At 36.7% G+C, this 20,704-nt stretch overlaps 2 protein-coding genes across 2 annotated transcripts; one reads left to right on the plus strand and one right to left on the minus strand.

Moving 5' to 3' along the window:
- plpp6 (phospholipid phosphatase 6) lies at positions 1–7,333 on the minus strand. Its single transcript, XM_084092072.1, has 2 exons — positions 6,685–7,333; positions 1–3,810 (listed from the first exon to the last, which is right to left on the minus strand). The coding sequence occupies exons 1-2, from the start codon at positions 7,169–7,171 to the stop codon at positions 3,443–3,445; spliced, it is 855 nt and encodes a 284-aa protein (XP_083948198.1). The 5' UTR covers positions 7,172–7,333; the 3' UTR covers positions 1–3,442.
- A 1,451-nt stretch (positions 7,334–8,784) lies between these two features.
- On the plus strand, positions 8,785–19,860 carry prdx6 (peroxiredoxin 6). Its single transcript, XM_084092073.1, has 5 exons — positions 8,785–9,127; positions 11,858–12,014; positions 16,776–16,922; positions 19,105–19,251; positions 19,508–19,860. The coding sequence occupies exons 1-5, from the start codon at positions 9,036–9,038 to the stop codon at positions 19,631–19,633; spliced, it is 669 nt and encodes a 222-aa protein (XP_083948199.1). The 5' UTR covers positions 8,785–9,035; the 3' UTR covers positions 19,634–19,860.
- Positions 19,861–20,704: the final 844 nt, after the last annotated feature.

The following is a 20,704-nucleotide window of genomic DNA, read 5'->3' on the forward strand; positions in this document are numbered from 1 at the left end:
CCATGACATCTTCATATTTATTTAGAAAATACAATCACATTATGATCAATGTAGAGTATATTTTACATCACAAATATAATGAACAGTCAAAGCAGGTACCACAGTAAGCTAATGAATCCCTTGTAGTTTTCACTATGGTGAATGTACATTGCCACTTTTCACTGAAGACTAAACAACAATCAAATGTCAGTTGAAATAGCTGATGAAGCCAATTAAAATGACTCCAAACACCTGAAATATCAAATAAAAAATATCTTCCATAATCCCTCTCCATATCCAAAAAAAAAAAAAACAATACACAAGTTCCCATAGCAAACAAACACATCACTAAAACAGCACAAAGTTTTTGCAATTTAAAAATGTTATATTTATTGGTTGCCACCTATCACTTATTGTGATATTGCACAAATGATCAAACGATTTTCAAGAAAGAACAAGAAAAAGTGCATATGACTTTCCTGAAACAGTCAAAACGCCCACAACCTTCACCAGACACGTATTACAGTGAATCATTTTGAGGGAATGCGCTGCCAGAGTAGACATATTTCAAAGAACGAATAATAATAATAATAAAAAAATCTCTAGATTTTGGGGGTGGATTTATAATATCTTTGATGCCACTGTAAGAAAGAGGAAGAACTATGACTACTTAAAGCTGACAGTGAAACAGCTTGACAGTGTTTCAACTATTCCAGTAAGGCTGGCTGTGTGTGTGTGTGTGTGTGTGTGTGTGTGTGTGTTACTTCTCTTTGAATGGGTTGAATGGAGTGTGTGTCAATCATCAGGATGCTGAGAAGAAAGTGTGGATTAATGTGTGGAATTAAACTGAAATTAAAAATAATAATTACACAATAATTACCACAATAGTAATTAAAGTAACATGTAATATGGAAGAAGAGACACTAAAATAAAGTTACCAATCACTATATCGCCAACTAATAAGATCCTTTCTGTGCATTCGTTTTAGATAACCAGTTAACAAGTGGAATGTAACAAGATATACATGGCTGAAATATTTAGAAACCCCCTTATAATTAATGGGTTTGACTATTCTATGAATGTATGTGAGGACAAATTTCCTCTAAACTGGAAGCAAAGATTTCTCTATAAAGTCATTGTATGTGTTATATTAAGATGTCTTCACTGGAATCACTGGAACAGCCAAATCTGGTTACAAGAGGATGACTAATTAAAAGAATGGTAGAGTAGAATAAGACCAAATCATTCTCACTTAACAACCTGAGTCGCAAGAGAAAAGTCTATGAGAAATAAAAAAAGCAATGAGAAAGTCCAACAAACAAAAACCATCCATTCACATTTTACTTTAATAATTGGGGAAATAAATGTTGGAAAATTATTGCATGGGAAATTATAAAATGTTGCATTATTGCCATTGGCACTGGTAATACCATGGCTTTTAAACATGGTAACACCATTGTATTCAGACATATGCATAAGCACCATGTAAAAACCATGGTACATACCTGTAAATATGCAATCACTCAGTAAAATGGCATGTCAAAGTGCAGTACCACAGCACCACCCCACTACTTATTTTGCACAGGTGGTCCTTTAGTAAATATTAATGTCATCATGGTGCAATTTACACCTGCTTAATGCTACCAAATGGCCTATAGCTGCGTTTCCACTGTCAGGCCAAAAGCTAGCATGCTAGTGTGTGCCAGGGCCAGTCACATTTCCATGATTTCATATACCAGCTAACATCAGCATTAAAAACTTTTAATATAATTTTAGCTCAAAACTCACTTTCAGACAGCAGCAAGTGTTTGAAATAACTTCGGTTTTTGATCCGGTGTGGATTCCGATCACCATATAAGGCAGAAATATTTATATGCGATGCAAAAGACTATGTGCGCTAACCATTACCATAGTAAACATGGTAAATATGAACGCTTGAAATCAGACAAATCATACAGGCTATCACAGTATTTATTTTATCTGTCAGTACGCCTCGTGTCTTTATACCAGACTGTCTGATATCCATATTTAGCTCCACATGCGTCATAAAATAAAGCATCTCTGTTTCTCTGACTGAAATTATAACTGCATTGGGACTGTCACTGGAGAGAGTGCTAAAGCTCCTCGGGTCATATTTTTTGGTGGAAATTTTGTAGAAATGATCGGTAGAAATGAACACACTGTCCTGTGACTACAAATAAACAGAAACAGACGCAACTGAACAAGTACGTGTGTCTTCTTTCTTTTGTGAAATAACGGTAAATACCACTTTACTTCTGTGTGAGTAATGTGCAATCTTGACACAGATTAATTAATTATGATCAATATATCACTTATTATTGTAAAATTTCGGTAAAACATCAATGCTTGGGTTTTAAATCTTTAAGTAAACTACAAAAATGCCAACAAACGTCCGTGTTCGTTTTGCAATCTCGCTATTTTCCAGTGATTTCTTTCTGATTAGTTTTCTGATAAAACTTGCATTTGTTGGTGAAATGATGGATTTGTGTGACGTTGTTCCAGAGAGGCGTGTTATGGGCGTGTTTTAGTGAGGCGCTGTGGAGCTTCAGGCCCGACGGTGGAAACGCAGTGTGGTTTTGGGCTCTGTGCTACAGGTCCGAGGCTTTTAGCCCAGCCCGGCCCATTGGAAGCCCTGGCTTTCACTGGCCTGGTGATTTATGGCTCTATAATCACAGTTGAGGCTTTAACCCAATTAAAATCCAGCAAATGTATTAAGACCATAGCAAAATATAACGAATACTCCTACTTCACAGACCAATAAGATCCAATAAGCCTTCAGAGATAACTACTTTTCTGTGAATATCTATTGAGGACGCCACATACCCTAAAGGTATCAGAGCTGCGCTGAAATTCACCGCGATGTTTCAAATCCTCTCCCTCGCCTAATTAAACATTCATTAATGAATTGCTTTTCATGTTAATTAGAGTTCTGGCTGGTTTTTGATTAAAACGGAGGCAAAATCTTCAAGATGACGCCTATTGTTTAAGGTGCTAAAAATATGTAGTATCACAAAGATGAGGTTTTATTCTGTAAACAAGAACATTGAAGTCAAAAGCCAGAGGTCGCCACCAATCATCCTTTTTTGATAAGCACCAACCCTCAAAAAGCAGAGCACAATGGCAAATGATTAAAAAAAACCTGGCATAATCTATCTAGTATCACAGTATTGACACAAAAGAAGTAGAGAAAGGAAAAAAAATCTTTAAGGGGCGGAAAATAAGACGTCTGTTTTCACTGCTCCCTAACACTCCAACTTCAACTCATTTATCTGTTCAGTAGAATCTAATTTAAACCTGGATATTACAGGCAGATGATCTGAGAGATTAAGTTTTACATTCAAATTAGCAGACGCACAAAACTAACATAAAGCAACTTAACAGATACTAAGGAATTATAGTCTAGATCCTCCAAATAATGCTCCCTTTCCTCAGTCTTAACTTCTCAGTGAAGCTGTCCCATCGTGCTTTGCAACATGACTGGAGACAACCAGAGAATCTCAACCAAATTATATTGCCAGTAGCCCATGAAGAAACCGAACACCACATCCGTCACATTATGGCGTCCAAGGAGAACCCTAGAAAAACCAACTAAAGTGGCCCAGAGCAGGACAAGAACGCGGAGCGGGGCCGCCAACACCAGGTGGGCCAACAGAAAGCGGGCGCACATTGCAGCACGTGTGGCATGGCCTGATGGGAAGGAATAGCGGTCCACAGAGAACGTGGCAAACATGTCCATACGGTTATGGGATGGACGTCGGCGCCGCACTACAGCCTTCACCACGCCGACCAGGACCAGGTCCAGTACCAAGGCTGAAAAAGAAATGACAAAAACGTAAGAAAAACTGGACAACCGGGAAATTGTTGGATTAGACTGAAGTCTGGTAAACCCGTATCCAACCTAAAATTGACAGGCTTCCTTAAAGCTGACTTTACTAAACCAACTAACTAAACAGCTTATAAGACTCGGTTCACAGTAAGTAAATGCTGCTTCTCACAAACTCCATCTCTGTGATTTAACATGCATTTGTACAGTAGGTTCACTTCATTTGCATTAATGTGCACATCATTTTTGTGGACAGAAATTGACATTACATTTCAAAATAAAAGCTTGAGGATCTGACATATTAAAAGCTCAAGGGTTTGAAATGTTTGAAAGTAAAGATTTAAGACATAACTTGTGTGTTAGTCAGCTCTTGTAAAGTGAATACCCTCAAAATGAATACCCTCAAAATATAATTATATATAAAATATAAAACATAGTTAAATGTAGCATATAGTTAAAATAAAAAAACATAAAAATAAAACACTTACTAAAAATGGATTAGATATTCTATGTCTACTTGCATATCCTGACCATTAGCCAACATCAGAAAATTGTGAACATGTTAAATTATAGAAATATTAATATTTTAATAATTAGATGGATACCTTAATGGCCAAAACCTTGGGGCTGGGTATCAAAACAGATTTCCTGATTCAATTCACAAGCGCTAGATGCAATTCAATTCAATGATGATTCATTTTGGTATATTCAAGTTATAATGTTTATTGTGCTTGCTTACATACAGTATGGAAAGAATTCCCTTTATGTTTATGATATAAATAATTTCTCACACATACTACAGTTTTATTGAATCACATTTAATACAGACTGCGAATTTAAATGCTATATATGCTATGCTAACTATAACTGCTTTTGCCCTAGTTTCCACAAGCACCAGTAATGCCAGAAAATCATTGGATATCCTGGTATTTCTGCATGTAGATTTGTTCAGAATACATGGACAAGAAAAAATAAAGTGATAATCCCATGCAGTAATGACAATATCAGCAGCAAGCACTTAATATGATTTATCTGCCAATAACACGTACATCTTTACAGCCTTTCTCTAAATAACACCGTACACTCGCCTGCTCAGTTCAGTGCCAAATGCATTCAGTCAATGGCTATGTTTCCATCCAATGCTACGAATTTAACATGCACACAAAATTAGAATATTGTATAAAACATCTACGAATAAAGCAGTTTCCATCCCATGTGGAAATTGGCACAAAATATCAGTCATAAAAATGGAAGTTTCTGCAATTGTGACTATTTTTTTCTTTCATTATAAATGACTTGCGCCTCAGCGTGAGCCATGTTATTCTGCATGAGGAGGAGGACGCCTGGTGTTTGGGAACACAATCATGCGAGACACCTCCGGAAAGTCATTAAACCCAACCATTCTGATGACAGACTTTGGCCCAGGCATTTCTGAATGACCAAACCAACATTTGAGATGCTGTGCAATGAAATTGGTCTGCTGATCTGAACAGTTATCCACTCGCATCCACTATTGAGGCAAAGCTATATGTTGGTTTTTTTTGTTGCCCAATGAGGGATTTATTCGGTAAATGTGTTTCAATTGAGCACAAACATTTTTTATGTGCATTTTTAAAATTGATGTGATTCTTAGCGTTTCTATCCAGCGTTTTTTTTGTGTGTGGCATCCGAAAATTCGCATTAAATATGATATAGTATGACATAAATATGACTAATGAAGTAGTGTATTCATTTTATCTCTCTGGAAGGGAACGTATTGTAATGACACCCCCACTTTCTTTTAATGCACACCACTCATTGTTTGTGTTTTATAGCTCTACAGCTGCTCTGCTCAATCATGTTTGACTGAATTGATATATTTTAAGGTATTCTTTCTTGTAACAACAGAGAATATGATATACTATAGACCATTTTAGTAGGTCCTGTTCATGGGAACCATTAAACCATCGTGGCCAACTACACTTGATTGAAAGACATTTTTTCCACAATGACGAGTGGAAAGATCTTTTCAAAATACATTGATTGATTACAGCTGCCTCTGAACACAAGGCTTATGATTACCAGGATTATTTAAATGTTTCATAAAAAATGTTAAATTAAGCAAAATCTCTGGAAAGAGATCAAGCATGGCTGCAGGACCTGTGCATATCTCTGTGTTTCAGAAACAAGCTGAGTAGGCCATTCAGCTCAGTTGTAGTTTTAAAACCTGTCGACATTAGTGAATGGGATGTCAAAGCAACAAGGGCTTGAGTGGAATGACAATCGCCGTAGCGGGATCGGTAAGTGAGTGATTATCACTCCATTTTCCCTCTGGAAATACTGCTGAGAATCATGATTAATAAATCTGGATCTCTTGGCAGCAACAACCAAGAAGCCTTTCGCAATTTAAATGGTTTGCCAATAAGCCACATCAATAAAGGAAAGCCAGAATGAATGGAAAACTGCCTCACCTGCAGATCCCCCTGGTACTGAAAACACTTGAAGGAAAGAGAGGTCCAAAAGAAAAGATCAGGGATGTTTCATTGGGAAAGCGGGAGCAGAGGAAGTGGGTTATGATTTGCTTCATACAAGAAAATGAGCCTGAAAAAGGACCAGAAAGAGTGGGGAATGCAGAAGTGTATAAGAAACCAAAAGTGAAGCCAGCCTATTATATGGATATAGGCTGTGACTAAACAAAAGAGCAGATGCAGATGTATGGATGATCATGTAATGACTTTATGTATAACTGCCTTTTAAATTTTAGGATGGGGGTCCCTCACATGTGGTCCGTGGCATTTAAAAAAACTGAAAACCCCTGGTCTAGGCTATTGTATAATTTTTGAGCACGAGCATTTCTTTGTAAGATAGTAAGAGCGCATTACCCATGAGCAGGTTCAGCATGACCTCCTGACCGGCGACACTGTCGCTTTTATACAGGCAGTACGCGGCACCGGCCAGCCACGGGATCCCGTGCCCAGAGATCTCGATGAGCTTCATGAGCGGCCGCACGCTGCCCCAGGACGAGTCCTCGCAGGCGCACACCCCGAGCCGCTTCGACAGCCACAGGTCGATGGCCAGCAGGGAGCTGAACGCTATCCCGAAGAAAGACGGGTTTAACTTCATGCAGTCCTCCTCCGGTAACTGCTGCCCGCCGCCGGTGGAGGAGGTGGACGAGCCCGATCCGCGGCGTCGGCTGGGGCTCTCGGAGGCTCTGAGGCGTGCCGCGGTGGGGTCTGAGCCCTGCCTCTGCAGCAGCTGCGGCGGGGGGGGGGTTCGGCTCAGAGAAATGAACTCATAGCGCCCGTTTCCACCGGCGCACGGGACGCTGCCGCTGCGCCCCGAGCCGCTCCGCGCTTTAGGAGAAGGCATTTTACCTCACTTATGCCAAGACAGACTAGAATGTCTTCTGTTTTATTAAATAGCTTTTGGATGCGTCTTTTTTTTAGGTCATCGTTTTACAGGTGATGACAGAGAACTCGTTTGACTGGACTTCCATGCAGCGCCATCTTTGAACTGCAGCTCAGTCTGCGCAGTGCACACTGGGAAAACATGTTTGATTCAACCATGTGACTAAATTACAAAATAAATTAACATTATTATTATTATATATTATTTATTAATTATTATATAATAATAATCATTATATATATATATATATATATATATATATATATATATATATATATATATATTGAATAATTACTTATTTAACACCAAATAATGATCATACGAGGGACCCCCATCTTAAAATTAAATATATATATATATATATATATATATATATATATATATATATATATATATATATTATAAATTACGTTACATTTAATTTTATATCATATAATTTTATATTTTATAATGCATTTTTTGTTTATTTATTTAATTCAAAATGCATTTATTTAGTTTAATCAATTCATTGTTTTAATCAAATGTATTTGTTTATTTAGTTAATTAATTTAATCGTTATTATTATTATTATTATTACTCTGCTTTTCTCTAAACCTTTCCCCCTAGCACCCCTGGATCCCAGTTTGAAAACCGCTGTCCTAGAATACAAAAGTGGACTAAAAACAGCAGCAAAATTAAAACTCAGATTTTAACTTAGCAGGTTTTACATGGGTTTCTTTAAATTAAATTTTGAAATATGTCACTCTCATGTAGGCTATAACATACCCCATGAAAGCAGTTTTAAGACAGATCACTGCATATTTTGTTTAACCTTTGTGTTCTATGATGTGATGAGTCTCTTGTGTTTTACTTAACATACGATATTAGATTAAATATGTTATACAATAGTTATTAAAAAATACAAACAACCAATTTATACAATGGTGTTGAAGTATAACACTGGTCTATAATGTCAAAACCACACAATAGGTAGGCTATAATAAACACCAACATGAAGAAAAAGTCTACATGAAGAAAGCAGCTGTCTGATATTTTAACTAAATTGTATATCTTTATTTAAGATTGTTGAATAAACTGACAGATAGAAGCCGAGAGAGCGTGGTATACGTAGAAACCACATTCGACTGCTCCAGATGCGTCAGCGCGCCCGCCATGTTGGAACGGCCGGCGTGTCATCATTCACAGTAGAATCAATGATGGTGCCATAACATTGTGTAGATTCTGGTTGTGAAACCTCTGAGATTTAAATTCCTGAGGAAATTGGATAACTTTTCACATGTGATAATTTGCTTGTTTGTGTTTTTACATGTATTAACTCAATATTACAGGTTTTTATACTATTGTAACTTTTTAACGTCATATTAGCTGACGCCTTCGTCTTGTATTGTGTTAGTCTAGCAAAATCATCTGATGAAGTCTATTGTAAATATAGGTTGCAGATGCACCGATAACTTGCTCTCGAGTAGTTCACGGACCGGTGTTTTGACCGTTCAAATATGGCGGACGGTTTACCAATGACGCCTCTATGTAAACTATGAAACCTCTATATGGACTAAACTATGGTAGTTTAGTCCATATCATATGCAATGATAAAATAATGATTTGTGTAGAAAAGACATGATTGCATTTTTACATAATCTACAAGACTTTTGAATTGCAAACACTGAAAATTAATTTAAAACCGAATTTAATTTTTGAATTTAGGGATGTGACGGTGTTTCGTCCAATCAGAACCGCGCACTCCACTCTCTTCCTGCTACATTAACCTCCATTCCATGGTTACATGTGCCGAGTACAGAGACCAGACTAGCTGAAAACAACAGTCATGCCTGGAATTCTGTTGGGAGACGTGTTACCTAACTTTGAAGCAGAGACTACAATCGGCAAGATAAAATTTCATGAATTCTTGGGAAATTCGTAAGTAGCTCAGTTGTATGTTTGTTTCACCTGGCATACTCGGATAACGTCTGTAATTCACGTTTAATGTGCTTTTAATTAATTCAATCATGATCATCAGGTGGCTGAAAAACATGACATGATCGATACATATGGCATTTAGAGACTGAAACACGCTTATATGACTCCAGCGTTGTACTTCAACGTCATATTTCTACTCAAATAATCTGCCAGTTGTTTTATTTTATTTTTAATATTATTGCTTATTTATGGCAACAGAGTTGGCTTAAAGGGAGTCTAAAAAAAAAAAAAACTCTTCACGTTAAGTTTAAAACACAAGTAATCTCCTGTCAGGAAGCTTTTCTTTATGACTCTTGATACTGCGAACCCGGTTTTTATTGCAGGAGATGATTTAGCACAAGTATGAACTGCGTATAATAACACAAAGCAAACTATTGTTATTAATAACGAGTATTTTATATCAATACAACTTTTAAAAAAGGGTGTTTTTTTACATGCCTTTTATATGCCATCAGTGTTTCATTGCAATTAATCAAATAGCACATTTCTCAAAGTAATGTCAGATATTACTGCAGACTTAATTTTCCTTTAAACCATTTGCTTTCATTGTATGTAGTAAATGTTTTGAAGGGGAGTGTAAATGTGCCTAGTCACTGTGGCTGTAAGAGTTGACATTACAATGGCTGGTATTGTGAGATTTTGGCAATGGTGTGAAGTGTTTGGAAGTCCCCCATATTCTGCCAAAACTTTATTAATTAAAAGTGAATGTCTGGAAAGTTTAGATTTAAAATAACTTAAAAGTCAAGCTAATTATTTGTAATTAGTTTAAAAGAAAAGCATGATGTTTGTTTATAATATCTTAATATCACCATGAAGTCAAAATGGACAATTCTAAGAGTGTGTTTAGCAACCCTTTGTTCTGCATTTCCCAATTTAGAGTTTTGTAAGCTTCCTGTTTTTGACCATTTGACCAGTTTCACCTTTAATACTTGTCTTCCAAACTGTACGATGTGAAGCTAGATGGTTGTGACAAGATTTTGCATGAGTTTGAACTTACTTTCATTGTGATGATCACATAATGTGACATGACCTCCAGAGTTTGACGCTGTTTCTTTAACAGCAGTCAAAACAACTGTTGGCTTTGAATAAGAAGTGCTGCCCTGTGCTTTTCTACAAAACAATACTGTAAGTCTTTCGGGCTGAATGGAGATTAGGCCTACATTTATCTAGCTAATTGGAGATGCCAATAACTTCACAGATAGAGAAAGAGAATGTTCAATCTCAGACATACTCAAATTCATGTCTGCAGGCCAGGGAGTGAATCATTCTTGTCCTTATAACTTGGAAAAACATGTGACGTGATTACACAATCCCATGTAGTATAGTGAATTGTCCATACACCCACCCACATGATTCCCAGACATGGCTGTTTTGTAATGGTTCAACGCAGAGGTGGACAGTAACAAAGTACATTTACTTGAGTACTGTACTTAAGTACACTTTTTGAGTATCTGTACTTTACTTGAGTATTATTTTTTCTGGAAACTTTTTACTTTAACTTCGCTACATTTTAAAGACAAATATCATACTTTTTACTCCACTACAAATCTGTCATGGTCCTTGAGTAGAAAGTAACATCAGTCAGTGGATGATTTTGGTTGCAGGGGTTGCATTTTGGTTGGAAATGAAAGTCGGGCTGACGTCAGAACCCTGTATCTGATTGACATCAGAACCCGACGTCAGATTGATGTTGGATATTGATTGAAAATAAAAGACGGGTTGACGTCAGAACCCGACTGATGTTGGTTTCTGACGTCAACCCGATTTTCATTTTCAACCACAATACAACGTCTGTCCAACGTAGGAAATCAACGTCAGTCTGACATTGGATTCTGACATAAACCTGATTTTCATTTTCAGCGCTGGGTTTGGTCTTCTAAATGCAAATTTTGTCACTTTTTTGGAGCACACTTGCTTATAGATAACAGTAAGGCTAACATAAACGGGAAACCATTGTGGACGTTATTGAGTGCACTTATTCAATCTCACATTCAATCCCACTACTGGAACTGTGTTATAGAAATAAATTTGATATTGACATGAAGGTAGGTATGCAGGCATAGATTCAGAGGCATACGATACTTAAGTATTACATACAACAATGCAACAAAACAATGCATTGACATTTACTTTTTACTTTTGATACTTAAGTACTTTTAAAAACTAGTACTTCTGTACTTTTACTTAAGTAAAAATAGGTCTTTACAACTTTTACTTGTAACGCAGTAATATTTGACCAGTAGTGTCTATACTTTCACTCAAGTAAGGAAGTTGTGTACTTCGTCCACCTCTGGTTCAACATGCCATTTGTTACTTTTTACCAAGTACAAAAACAAGTATGAATTTGTAATCAATGACCATTTAAGTGAATCTCCCATTATCTATTGGTCTTTCTTGTTAGAGGAGTAAATCACCAATGAAAAGATGGGCTTTTAACTCTTTCCCCATCATTGACGGAAGTTTTCGTCAATCGATGTTTTCACTGTTATACGGTAGGGGGTGATATTACCCATCTTCTGAAAGAGTGCAGAATCCCCGGGTCAAAACGCAGGTGAAGCCTAACACTGTAACAATTCAAAGGCAAAGCTGGTTGAAAATTAGCACAGTTACCATTTAAATGTATCTTTTTAAAAGTATGTAATTCTTAGCTTCCATCTTGTTTCTCTTTAGATGGGGTATCTTGTTCTCACACCCACGCGACTTCACTCCAGTGTGTACGACTGAACTAGCCCGTGCTGCGAAGCTTCACGATGAGTTTAAGAAACGCGACGTGAAGATGATCGCACTGTCCATTGACAGCGTGGAGGACCACCACAAATGGAGTGAGGTGTGCAGATATGATGCATGACATAACAGAAAGAAATATAAAATTCTAATTTATTTTGCACACACACATCCATCGATCTATCGATCGTAATTTCACTTAAATAGCAATGAAAATTACCTATTAATTGTCATTTAAGTGAAACTACTGAACTTAAGTATACGAGCTTGATAAAAATCATTCTAGAAGAAAATTTCAGATGGCACTTAGAGGCTTTTGCATCTGAACTCTTCATATATATATACATACACACACACACACACACACACACGTATACATACTGCCATTGAATAGCAGTATATATATAAAAAAACAGCAATATTGTGGAATATTATTACAATTTAAAATTGACTGTTTTCTGTTTGAATATATTTTAAAATGATTTATGCCTGTCAAATCTGAATTTTCAGCATCCTTACCTTAGTCTTCAGTGTCACATAAAATGGTTATTTTAAATTGTAATAATACTGTTTTTACTTTATTTTTACTTTAGTTTTTGAACGGTAGTGTAAACTCATGAAAGATTGAATGTTACTCATAAACAGACGTTTCAGATGTCACATGGCTTGGCGTTCAATGATGCTGCATTGTTCTGAGACTCCTCTAGCTTGAGCATCCAATCATTGGCCTGTAGCTCTAGGATAAGCACACAGAGGACTTCTCTGATTGGTTCAGACAAAATCACCTTACGGTAATCCCAAAAGGAAAGAATTTCTGCAGCTGACTTTCTCTGAAATCCTCACTGAACAGGACTGGTATCTTGTTACAAGACATCTGGCTTCCCAAGGGTCTGAACTTTTCAAGGGTCAAAAGATTCATAACATAATTGGAAAAGCATTAAAACTGCTTTGTAAAAAGTTAACACTAGAAGTGCCATGACGTTTTTAATTTTATATCTGCAATAACTTTGTTGAAAAAATAAATAAAATCCTGCTGGTCCCTGACTTTTCCTAAAAGTGTCTATTTTCATTTAAAATGTTTTTCATATAAATTACACAAGGCAAAAAAAGTACCTATTTCGGCCATAGACGGTCATATTGACCGCACTGAATTTCGCGGTATTCTTTTGTTACATTTCCCGCGGTTGACCTTTGACTCTCAGCAACTTGTAGAAGAGCTGAGAGCACAGTTCATGGAGGAGAAAAGAGCAGTAGGCTATGGCAGTTGGCGCAACCACCACAGAAGCAACCACCACAGCAGAAACCAAAGCGGAGGCAGTGCCAGGTTCGGGGAAGCTGCAGTCAAAACAAAACCTGCTGCAAATACCGCAAACCCGTGTGTGGCAATTGTGCAAGGAGAAGAGAGGTCACTTTTTACTTGACTGTGAAGCTTATCCCTTGTGCATTGTTCAAATTCACTACCCTTTCGTTATGTTCGTGGCTGAAAACAGCCACTACTTTAAACTGCTGTAAAAATGTATCAGATAAATATTTTTTAAAAATTTTTTTTGCATAAATCTATTAATCAACCTCAGTCCTGCTCAAAAATACTAAATGTTTAAAAAAAAAAAATCAGGATTTTAACTCTTTAATTGCCAAATTTGTAAATGATGTCACTGATTTGGGGAAAAAAACACACAAAATGACTCATTTTCAATATAAAATGTGATTGTGGACTGGATTTTTTTTTACCTTTTATCACAGTCTTGGACATGTCAAAGATTAGAAACAACATTGGTTTTGATGCATTGTTAGTTTTTGTGCAGCATCAGATTTTTCTGTTCATGGCTGTTTTTGCCCCATTGACTTCCATTATAACCACATTTTTTGATTGCAAAGACATGACACCATATAATCATGCATTTTTGATTGTTGGTGGTTTTCCCTGTTGGGAAAAAACAAACAAAAATTTGTAATTTTTACTGTTGATAACCAGGTGGCACCATTAACCCTTTAGATAGGCCTGTGCAAAAAAAAGCTTAGTTTCTGGCTTTTACATGGAGTTATATGGAGTTTATATGGAGTATAATAGCATAATAAAGTGTGTGTGTGTGTGTGTCTGTGAACTCACCTTGATGCATCTGAGAAAATCAAAATATGCACCTCAGCTCTCAGAACTACATGGAGTAAACAAAAACAAAGTAAGTGTATTTATGCATCTGCTGCCTTTTGATGGTGAGAAATGCAGACTAAACAAAAACAAAGCAAGTGGATGTAAACACTTGCATGCAAGCATGCTGGTCATTTGATGGTGAGAAGAGCAGCAAGCAACATGAGAAAGGGCTTGACTTGTAGTGAAGTTTTAGAGATGATTATGCAGCCTGACCCCTCCAGCGAGCTGCAGGATGTATCGTCTTCTCCCTCTGACACCACTGACTCAGGAGAGTCAGATCCTGATTTGGATGTGGCACCCTCATCATCCTCTCTAGCTTCCACTGAAGGCGAGGAGGATTCGGAGGATCCTGGATCTGGGTTGATTGGGAGAAACGGCGAAGTGTGGTTTTCCACCAACGCGGAGACAACTCCCTTTCTTCAGCCTGCCAGAGGCGTGACTCCAGGGCCGACGCGCTATGCCTTCGCAAGGGTCCAGAACATGGATTCTGTGTTCAATCTGTTTTTTACGGAGATGATTGACCTCATTGTCAGCATGACTTGCGTCAACACATACATGTTTGTACAGTCATACAAACATGTATGACTATGCCTTGCGAAGGCATAGCGCGTCGGCCCTGGAGTCACGAGAGGGAGAAGACGATACATCCTGCAGCTCGCTGGAGGGGTCAGGCTGCATAATCATCTCTAAAACTTCACTACAAGTCAAGCCCTTTCTCATGTTGCTTGCTGCTCTTCTCACCATCAAATGACCAGCATGCTTGCATGCAAGTGTTTACATCCACTTGCTTTGTATTTGTTTAGTCTGCATTTCTCACCATCAAAAGGCAGCAGATGCATAAATACACTTACTTTGTTTTTGTTCACTCCATGTAGTTCTGAGAGCTGAGGTGCATATTTTGATTTTCTCAGACGCATCAAGGTGAGTACACACACTCACACTCACTTACTTTATTATGCTATTATACTCCATATAAACTCCATATAACTCCATGTAAAAGCCAGAAACTAAGCTTTTTTTTTGCACAGGCCTATCTAAAGGGTTAATGGTGCCACCTGGTTATCAACAGTAAAAATTACAAATTTTACCTCTTCCCAAGAGGGAAAACCACCAACAATCAAAAATGCATGATTATATGGTGTCATGTCTTTGCAATCAAAAAATGTGGTTATAATGGAAGTCAATGGGGCAAAAACAGCCACGAACAGAAAATGAGGGAGAAAAAGTTTAAATCTGATGCTGCACAAAAACTAACAATGCATCAAAACCAATGTTGTTTCTAATCTTTGACATGTCCAAGACTGTGATAAAAGGTAAAAAAAAAATCCAGTCCACAATCACATTTTATATTGAAAATGAGTCATTTTGTGTGTTTTTTCCCCCCCCCAAATCAGTGACATCATTTACAAATTTGGCAATTAAAGAGTTAAAATCCTGAATTTTTTTTAAACATTTAGTATTTTTGAGCAGGACTGAGGTTGATTAATAGATTTATGCAAAAAAATTTGAAAAATATTTTTCTGATACATTTTTACAGCAGTTTAAAGTAGTGGCTGTTTTCAGCCACGAACATAACGAAAGGGTAGTGAATTTGCCCACAGTGTACTGTTGAGTTTTTGAAAAATTTCAAAGCATTTTCCCAAAATATGTGTCAAAATAAGATTTGTCACCAAAAATCATTCCATTTGCTGAAACACAGAAAAAGTTATGGCCAAATTAAGACTGAAAAATACCCCATAGTGGATGAAAACATCCCCAACAGCACATAAGGGTTAAATAGCCAAGCACTATATTGATGTAAATAGTTAACATACAATTTGTAATATAGGCTAGTGTTTTTGTTTCTGTAGCCTACACTTCCTTCTTGGTTCTTCTTTGTTTTGTTTTAGATCAGCTCGTTTCCAGCTTTTTCTATTAGCCTATTTTCTCTATTATATTAAAATAAAATGTTTTATAATTAAATAAGATACTTTTAGTTGTTATTATCTTGTTCTGAGTTATGTTGAATCGATATGGAAATATAGCCTATCTGTTGTGAATATGCGATAATTACGGTAGGCTACTAATGATATTATTATTTATAAATGTATAATCAAACTTGTTTAAATGTACAGTTTGGTGTTTTGTTTTTAAAAGATATCCTAATACAATAAATGCATTAATCTCTCAACTGGGTATTTATCATTAAAGATACAGAGTTTGGAATCTAGCAGTCAAAATGACCGCTTGCGGCAGTTCTAGCAGTTATGGTATTCTGGCACTTCTAGTGTTAAGGCACATACTCTATTTGCCAAGATTTTGCTGCTGTTGTTATTCTATGGTCTGTCTGTTTTAACGCTATTTAACTCCTTTGCCGGACATGCAGACATACTCACACCCACATGTGCCTTTGGCTGAACTCTTTCTGAATTCATGTGAATGCCACAGACAGACAGTTCCCACAAGACAGTGTTTTTGTTTGAAATCAGTCACTGTGCACTCTGACTGTTTTACCACAGCACTCTTCACTCATTATATGCAAATATCCAGATGTGTACAAGTAATGCTCTTATTGGTAAACCATTTATTAACCAATATTTTCCATTATTTATGGTCTTGTATTTGTAAAGGGAGTTTTATATAATACAAACAAGTTAATTTACAATTTCCTTTTATTAAGGCTTCACATGTAAGGATGACTGACTGACATCTGTGTCTTTGCTCTCTCTCTAGGACATTATGTCATTTAACCAAGACAAAGCCTGCTGTCCCATGCCATTCCCCATCATAGCAGATGACAAGAGGGAGTTATCTGTCTTGCTGGGGATGCTGGACCCTGATGAGAGGGATAAAGACGGGTTGCCCCTCACTGCCCGCTGTGTGAGTTTCCATCGCAATCATGCTTTAGGGCTCTCGTTAAACAAAAAAAAAAAGTGGTTCTCAACTAGGGTGCCCAAATCGATCTTAAATTAAATGTAGTTATAGATAATACTATTTAAAATGCAAAAAAAAAAAAGTGTGTATTTATATATTACTTTATTTATTTTTTATAAGAGGTACATAGTTTAGAGAAGAGGGCCTTTGAATATTGTCTCGGATGAAGGAGGCCTTGGGCTGCATTTAAAATTGCATGCTTGCCTACTATGTAGTAGGTGAAAAACAGTATGTGACAAAAGAAGTATGTCCATTTCCCAGTACTCCCAGTAGGCAAAAAGTATCCAGATGACCTACTACTACAGTCATGGCCAGAATTAATGTCTCCCCTGGTAAATATGATCAAAGTCTGTAAAAATAAATCTGCATTGTTTATCCTTTTTATCTTTCTTTCAAAACTTTTCATTGAAGTAAAAGAATTGAAAGTGGGGGGAAAATCACATTATGAAATGTTTTTCTCAAATGTGTTGGCCACAATTATTGGCACCCCTAGAATTTTTTTAGTATATTCCCATTAATATTTAAATTTAGCACACTAGGAACATGAAGTTGTCTCGCTATGACTATAAATATGAGGAAACGCGAAGGCCAACTTCCCTATATCATCCTTCACAATGAGTAATACCAAAGAATATAGTTCTAATGTGCAGCAAAAGATTGTTGAGCTTTACAAAATAGAAAGTGGCTGTAAGAAAATAGCTAAAGAATTGAAAATCCCCATTTTGACCATCAGGGCAATAATTAAGAAGTTCCAATCAACTAAAGATGTTACGAATCTGCCTGGAATATGACGTGTGTCTTATGTTGTCTTAATGCGCAGTGAGGAGGAAAGTTTGAGTGGCCAAAGACTCTCCAATGATCACAGATGGAGAATTGCAGAGATTAGTTGAGTCTTGGGGTCAGAAAGCCCAAAATCTTTTTTATCAACTAAACTACATCACCACATGTTGTTTGGGAGGGTTTCAAGAAATCCTCCTCGCTCCTCCAAAAATAAACTCCAGCATATTCAGTTGTCAGACACGACTGGAACTTCAAAAGGGACTGGATTCTATAGTCAGATGAAACCACAAAAAGAGCTTTTTTTGCATCAAACCCACTTGCCATGGCCATCCCAGTCCCCTGACCTGAACCCTATAGAAACTGAGTGGGCTGAACTGAAGAGAAGCGCCAACATGGATCTGGGAATCTGAAGGATCTGGAGAGATTCTGTATGGAGGAATGGTCTCTGTTCTCTTGTCAGGTGTTCTCCAAACTCATCAGGCATTATAGGAGAAAAATCAGAGCTGTTATCTTGGCAAAGGTATAAAAATAATGAAAGGGTGCCAATAATTATTGCCAACGTGTTTTGGAGAGATTTTCAATTCTTTTACTTCAATGAAAGGTTAGATTTGTGTGAATTTTTTTTTAATGAAAGATCAAAAGGATAAACAATGCAGATTTATTTTTAGACATCTTTGATCATATTTACCAGGGGTGCCAATATTTCTGGACATGACTATCGGCGAGATTCTGAAGTGTGCATAAAGTTGACACTTTACTATCCCATGAGGCCATGGGAGAGGATTTATGAATGCGATACAACTGACGCTGGTAGGTCACATGATAATGACAAGATGGCGAATGTAGTACGCCAGATTATATTTATACTACACACACTCATATAGAACATACTTTTTTTAGCAGTCACAAAGTAATTACTTCTTCAAAATGAGTACTTGCTTGAGAGAATGTGATTTTTAGATGCAGCCATGGAGTCAAAAAGGTTGAGTATCATTGCATTAGAATCAGAACTTTATTGATTGTCTTGATCCTGACCAGAGCCTGAAAAGGTGAATGTGAAACTGATCTGGCTGACTAAATTTCTGTTGATGTTCTGCTGCATGCAACATTTCCATTGCCTTTTGTACCCGCATATATCTAGTCTTTGCTAAAATATTAGACTTTTGCAGAACTGGAATGCTGCTAAGGCAAGAAAACGCTGAGGAACCAGCCAAGAGAATGGTTCAGATGGCTTATTCAGAGAATTGGTCTCTGAATAAGATTAGTGTGGTGTTATTTCATTAGGCCACTAGTTATGAAGGTGAAATGGTTTTTGTATAAGGGCCTTAACACATTTATTATATTTCAGGTGTTTGTGGTTGGCCCTGATAAGAGGCTGAAGCTGTCTATTCTCTATCCAGCCACCACGGGGCGCAATTTCGATGAGATTCTCCGCGCTATAGACTCTCTGCAGTTAACAGCAACAAAGAAGGTGGCCACACCTGTGGACTGGAAGGTAGAAACAGTCTTTGATACTGTACTATGTAATATAGTCACTGAGTAGATTTATTTATTTTTTCTCTCTCTCTGTCATATTGCAGAGCAGTTGTGTTTGTTTTTATGTGGTCAAGATTGTGAATGTGAACTAAATTTTTGCAGACCTAAACTTCACTGTTCTACATGATCATCAATGTTTGTTTGAAATCCTTGAATATTTATTTCTTTATTTCTTTTTTTTTGTCTTTTTTTTTTTTTTTTTTTTTTTGTCTAAGCCTGGTCAAGAAGTCATGGTCATCCCTTCTCTCTCAGATGAAGATGCCAACAAGCATTTCCCAGCTGGTTTTACCCTCAAAGAGGTGCCTTCTGGGAAAAAATACATTCGTTACACTAAACCATAATGTATAAATGAAGGTAATGCTGTAGAAATGGCACTTAACCGACATCATATTGTAGCCCACTTGATGTGGCGCGTTCTCTCGCTTGACTTCTCCCATCACCTGCTACTAACCAGAGAGGAATCAACAGAAGTTAGTTCATAAAGTGACCCATCATAAGGTCATTACATACAATATAATTGTATTGTGCCTTGATTTTCAATAAAACTGTTCCTTTTGTAATTTAAAAATGTTGAGTTCATTTGGGCTGAATGTTTTTTTTTTTTTTTTTAATTTGCAATAAATTTAATTTTGAATACTTGCTATTTAAGGTTCACCTGCAGTATGCATTAGTTGTGTAAGATCAATGGGATTTCACTGTCTATGGGCTACCCAGTGACCAATAAAATGTTTTTGTTTTTGACTGGTTAGGACGCGGTATGAAATGGATGCATTGCAAATGTCTTTTAACCGTAGATCAGGTTTCATTTATAAAGTAAGGTGTAACGTGAGAGTTCAGTATTATGCTTGAGAAAAATTCACAAAGATGGGGAAACTAAAAATGAACTTTGACACCACTGAGAGACGGAATGAGGAAAAAACTTTACCAGAATGAACTTTGATCTATATGAAATCTACAGTATATTGACCTGACTGTATGTTCATGGTGGTATTGTGTATGACTTCTCACTTATAGCTATTAGATGAAATGGAAAGTTTAAATTATTAAATTTATTAATGTTATAATTTTAAAAAGTTTCTTTTTATTGTAATATATTTTTACATTTATTTATTTAATATACATTTCCATTCCAAAGTTTGGGGTCTATAAGATTATTTTAAATGTTTTTGAAGGAAGTCTGTAATGCTCACCAAGGCTGCATTTAATTGATCAATTACAGTACAAAAAATAATATTGTGAAATTATTAAAATGTAACTTTTCTTAATGTTTTAAGATAGCTGTCAAATCAATTAATCTCATCTAACATAAGTTTAAAACACACACACACACACACACACACACACACACACACACACACACACACACACACACACACACACACACACACACACACACACACACACACACACAC

Source organism: Abramis brama (genome assembly GCF_963993115.1).
Source record: "Abramis brama genome assembly, chromosome: 18".
In the NCBI taxonomy this organism is placed as follows: domain Eukaryota; kingdom Metazoa; phylum Chordata; class Actinopteri; order Cypriniformes; family Leuciscidae; genus Abramis; species Abramis brama.

Excerpts from the sequence above, each read along its gene's own strand:
- plpp6 (XM_084092072.1), bottom strand. The coding sequence starts at position 7,171 with ATGCCTTCTCCTAAAGCGCGGAGCGGCTCGGGGCGCAGCGGCAGCGTC. Across the intron at positions 3,811-6,684 it reads CATGCTGAACCTGCTCATGG|CCTTGGTACTGGACCTGGTC; the intron begins GTAATGCGCTCT and ends TTTCTTTTTCAG.
- prdx6 (XM_084092073.1), top strand. The coding sequence starts at position 9,036 with ATGCCTGGAATTCTGTTGGGAGACGTGTTACCTAACTTTGAAGCAGAG. Across the intron at positions 12,015-16,775 it reads ACCACCACAAATGGAGTGAG|GACATTATGTCATTTAACCA; the intron begins GTGTGCAGATAT and ends CTCTCTCTCTAG. Across the intron at positions 16,923-19,104 it reads TGCCCCTCACTGCCCGCTGT|GTGTTTGTGGTTGGCCCTGA; the intron begins GTGAGTTTCCAT and ends ATTATATTTCAG.